Here is a 4,578-nt window from a genome sequence, read left to right as displayed (position 1 = left end):
GGTGGGGCTCCTGGTGGGTAGGGCCCCAGGTGGGTGGAGCTCTTGGTGGATGGAGCCCTGGGTGAGTGGAGCACTGGGCAACACCTCTGGCGCACACACACTAGTCCTCAAGGTGGAGGCACTCCCCTGGTGCAAGCCCCTGATTTACTCTGGCCGCCGCCCACGGCGGTCTCAGCCCCGGTGTGCAAAGGAGGGGGCTCAGGTGGGAGGGGACACCTGTGCCGCTGCTGCCTGCAGGCCCCGTCCTTCATCCATTTCTGTGCCTTCAGCCCAGCTGAGCTGACTAAAGGAGACCCCGCTGTTCAAATCCCAGCTCACCCACTTGCCAGTTACACGGTTGCAGGTGAGTGATTAACCCAGCCTTGAGATGGGGCTAACCTAGCCTTCCTGGCCCAGCTGTCTTGGGGATCAGTCACAGCGTGCGGCCCCCAGCAGGGACTCAGCACTCAGCACCTGGGTGCCTGCCTCAGTATGGGAATTCATGAGGCACCTTCCAGATTACAAAACACCTTCACTCAACATCTCTTCTTATTGCCCAGCAAGGCTACAAAGCAGGGGTGCTGGGTCTGCACTCCACAGGTGGGACCCTGGAGGCCTGCACCACCCCATGAGAACCCGGCTTTGACTTTCCAGGGCTCTCTGATATCCACCCCTTCACCTGACCCCATAGCAGTGCCAGGTGGAAGGGCTTGAGGTGTCATCCCTTATTACAGATGGGGAAACTGAGGCCCAGAAGGGGAGGTCCCTGTGGGGGACACACTCAGGCCATGACCCGTGGGCTGACTGGCAGGAAAGGAACCCAGGGCTGTGCCATCGTGCAGGGAGCCTAAGGTGGGGGCAGGCCGGGCGGTGATTTGGACCCAGGCTCTGGTGTTGATTCTGAGTTTTGGCTCAGGACCCTCCTCCAATCACTTTCAAATAACCCTGGAAGGGTAACCAAACCCCTTTCACATTACTCTCCTCCCCACGAACCACCGCAGTGGCCCCTGTTTTCTGGGGAGGGGGGAAGGTTCACGACAGCATGTGTTCAGTCTTCTTTCTCGATTTGTACCATCCCCACTGTGATTGCGGTCCAGAGGTTTGGGGCTCAGTTAGTGCAGCTCTGTTCCACCTGGGGTCTCTCGGTTGTGCCTTCTGTGGTCTGTCACCTCCCCACCCCAGGTCTCCAGGGGGAGGGAGGCAGGGTCACGGGCAGACTGCAGCCAGCCAGCGAGCATGCAGCTTGCTGGGTCTTTACACACCGAATCTGTCACTGGCCAGATAATAGCTCGTTCGAGGAAGGGAAATAGAAATATACAGTGCCAGCAGTTCACAAAATATGATTCTCGGCTTGTCCGGGAGCAGGGGCCCGACAATGCTTTTAGTTTCCTTGTCAGTTTCCCCTCTGCTGAGCAGGTGATTCAGTGGGGGCTCAGGCCCGGGGAACAGGCACCCAGATGGGTGGAGAGAGCATTGAGGCGGGGTGGCAGCTTTCTCCCGGGGTTTTATTGCAGTGTCCTGGAGACAAGCCCCATTGGAGGAGCCCTGCGGTGGGATGCAGGCAGCCCCAGGGAGCAGGGGCAGGGGGCGGCCCTACAGGATGTAAGCAGGAAAGATCACCGAGCCCATCGGTTCAGTCAAATCTGTACTGCCCATCCTTCTGTGACGAGGCAGACACACTCGAGAAACTCAGGCACGGCCAGCTCTTGCTAACGGGCAAGGAAGACCTCAGTTTAAACCAGCAAATGATTAAAGTTGAAAATGTACATAAAAACATGCCCCGAATTAATGGGGAAAGTCAGTCCCTGCTCGCTGAGCCGCACAGCTGCATTCAAGAGGACTTGGCCACTTTCAGAGGCAGTGAAATCGGAGCTGCTGCTTCCAGCACTTCTCAGTTGTTGGAGCTTAAACAAGTCGCTCTGCCACACGGAGCCTCAGTCTGCCGCTCCGCAGAATGGGGATAACGATTCCCTCCACTTCCTGGGCTTCCCCTGTAGCTCATCAAGTAAAGAATCTCCTGCAATGTGGGAGACCTGGATTCGATCCCTGGGTTGGGAAGATCCCCTGAAGAAGGGAAAGGCTACCCACTCCAGTATTTTGCCCTGGAGAATTCCATGGACTGTGTAGTCCATGGGGTTGAAAGAGTCAGACTTTCACTTTCACTTCACCACCTCCTGGGGCTATTGTATTACAAAGTGCTGATTACACACAGTGTGGACCGAAAAAAAGATTTTCAGTGGTGGCTCCCCATAGGCTGAAACTTCAGTTTACAAAGTTTCTACCGTCATAACAAAAGAAGTGGGAATGTGTAGACAACATCTCTCACGTGCCACACGCCCACCAGGCCCAGTACAGCTATGAGTGACAGCATCCTACTGGGCATGGACCGTGCTAGCCCCATGTTACTGGTGAGGAGGGCAGTGCCCTGCCCAGAGAGGGCACTGGAGGTGCTCAGGGACGCACAGCTGGTCCTCGGTGAAGCCTTGACTCTACTGACTCAAACCGTGAGGGCAGGAACACTCAGCTCTGCCGCTCCTGGGCCAATGGGTCTTAGACACCTGTGCATCAGTGCACAGGAGTCACCCAGGTGCTTGTCGACCTGCTGGGACCCGGGGGTTTGGGGGTGAGGTCCAGGGACACGCCTTTTAATGAGCAGCTCTGGTCACTCCAACAGGGAGTGCCGTGGGCATTCCTCTGAGAAGCCCAGGTCTCGGACTGACAGCAGAGGGTCTGGGAAGCTCGTAGAAGGGGAACTAGGAGCTATGGCAACACAGCTCTGCAAGACACATGGTCTCTGAAATCACCTTGAGTCTGTGGGAAATGAGTCAAATTAAACATTCTTGTGAGAAGTGAATATATCAGGTGAGCTGAGGCAGTGCTGGGCCCCAGAAGAGCCATTAGTCTTCCGGGGACGGCTTTAGGCCTCCATGCAGGTGAGCGGGTGGGAGGCCCAGGGCTCCCACCCAGTCCCCCGGCCCTGCCCTGAAGGTGAGCATTTGCGGGCAGGCCAGGCTGTCCAGGGCTGAGCCACGGGGAGAGCAGAGTGAGGCGCCCAGATGCCCCAGAAAGTCTGGAGGTCTCCCCGAGTCCTGAGGATGAGGGGCAGGGCCGCTGCAGATGGAGGGGCAGCAGGAGGGCAGCTGAACATCCCCCCAGGATGGGGAGGCCGCTTCCCCATCAGTCACCTAGACAGGATGACGAGGACTGTAATTTCTCCAGCTGCAGCCTTCGGGGGAGGGAAAAGGCCCGTCACTCTTGAGCTGGTGAGTGACCAAATGCCTGGCCATCTCACATGTCCGGAATGGGCTGGACCCATGGCAGGGGTGGGGCTCGCCTCCCAGTCCCTAAGGACCTAAGTCATGGGGGTGGGGGATGGGCAGCAGCAGGGTAAAGGCTGGAGGCTGGGCAATGCTCCAGAGGGCAGATGCCAGGCCTGACCTGGCCGCTGTGCACAAGCATGTGGTGAGTCGCTTCAGTCGTGTCTGACTCTTTGTGATGCTATGGGCTATAGCCTGCCAGGCTCCTCTGTCTAGGGGATTCTCCAGGCAAGAATACTGGCATGAGTTGCCATGCCCTCCTCCAGGGGATCGTCCCGACCCAGGGATCAAACCTGTGTCTCTTATATCTCCTGCATCGGCAGGCGGGTTCTTTACCACTAGCGCCACCTGGGGAGACCTGGCCACTGTACCCCGGACAAATCACTGCTCCGCTCAGGCCCTTAGTTTTCTCTTCTGGAAAACAGCAGAGGGCCAGTGAGCTGATCCTGAACCCTGATTCTATGAGGGGGAAGATTCTTGCTGGTGCTGCAAGCATGGTCAGTGTTAGAAACCCTTCACCCAGATCCACCTGGTGCTTGCTGGGACCTACCTGGCTGGGCTCTGGTGGGGGCTGGAGTGGGGCGGAGGTGTTGGGGACACACTAAGGGTCTGGTTGAGCTCTTCAGTTGGTCCCCCCTTCCCTGGAAGGCTGTGGGCATCAAATGGCAGTGGATGGGGTGACCTGGCGGAGGGGGTACGGCTCTCTCTGGCCACATGGCACAGCCGAGGGTGTGGGGGCTTGCCACTGGGCACCACATGACCGTGAACTTCTATTAGCCTGATGACCTTGAACTTCTATTAGCCTGATGGAGGCCACATCCTGCCTCTCCTGTGTCCACTGGCACGGGAGCACCTGGGAAGCCCCTCCAGGCCTGGATTTGACTCGATGGATGGATTTGACTGATGGAAGGACCACTGCATGCCATGGAGATTACACTAACACCCAGGTCACCAGGATGGCCGCACAAGCTGTGTGACCTTGGGTGAGACTCTCACCTCTCTGAGCCTCATCTGCTTGTCCACAGACAGGAATCACAACAGCCCCTGGCCCTGGGACGGAGTGACGCTGAGGGCACCAGGCACTCAGCAGGGCCAGCAGGTGGTGGCAGCCACCCCACCCACCCCTGCCCAGACCCCGAGGGAGGCACAGACCCCCACCTTACCTGGATGAGGCGGCCCTGCTCGCTCTGCAGGGCGCTGAGCCCCTGGCCCAGGGCGCCGTGCCCCTTCCGCAGCCCAGAACACTCGGCCTGTAGCTCCGAGGCCCGGGCGAGCAGCCGAG

The 4,578-nt window shown here is 58.5% G+C and overlaps 1 protein-coding gene across 1 annotated transcript in view; it reads right to left on the bottom strand.

Annotated features, from left to right (window-relative positions):
- The window catches only part of FIBCD1 (fibrinogen C domain containing 1), a 34,312-nt gene that overhangs the window by 20,130 nt on the left and 9,604 nt on the right, over positions 1 to 4,578 (bottom strand). Inside the window, exon 6 of the mRNA XM_010856946.1 lies at positions 4,460 to 4,578. Within this exon, the coding sequence (XP_010855248.1) occupies positions 4,460 to 4,578 (119 nt within the window). The remainder of the gene's footprint in view (positions 1 to 4,459) is intronic.

Source organism: Bison bison, unplaced genomic scaffold (genome assembly GCF_000754665.1).
Source record: "Bison bison bison isolate TAMUID 2011002044 unplaced genomic scaffold, Bison_UMD1.0 scf7180017864375, whole genome shotgun sequence".
NCBI classification, from domain to species: Eukaryota; Metazoa; Chordata; class Mammalia; order Artiodactyla; family Bovidae; genus Bison; species Bison bison.
Note: the sequence above shows the minus strand (reverse complement) of the source record. Positions and strands in the feature narration are given on the sequence as shown.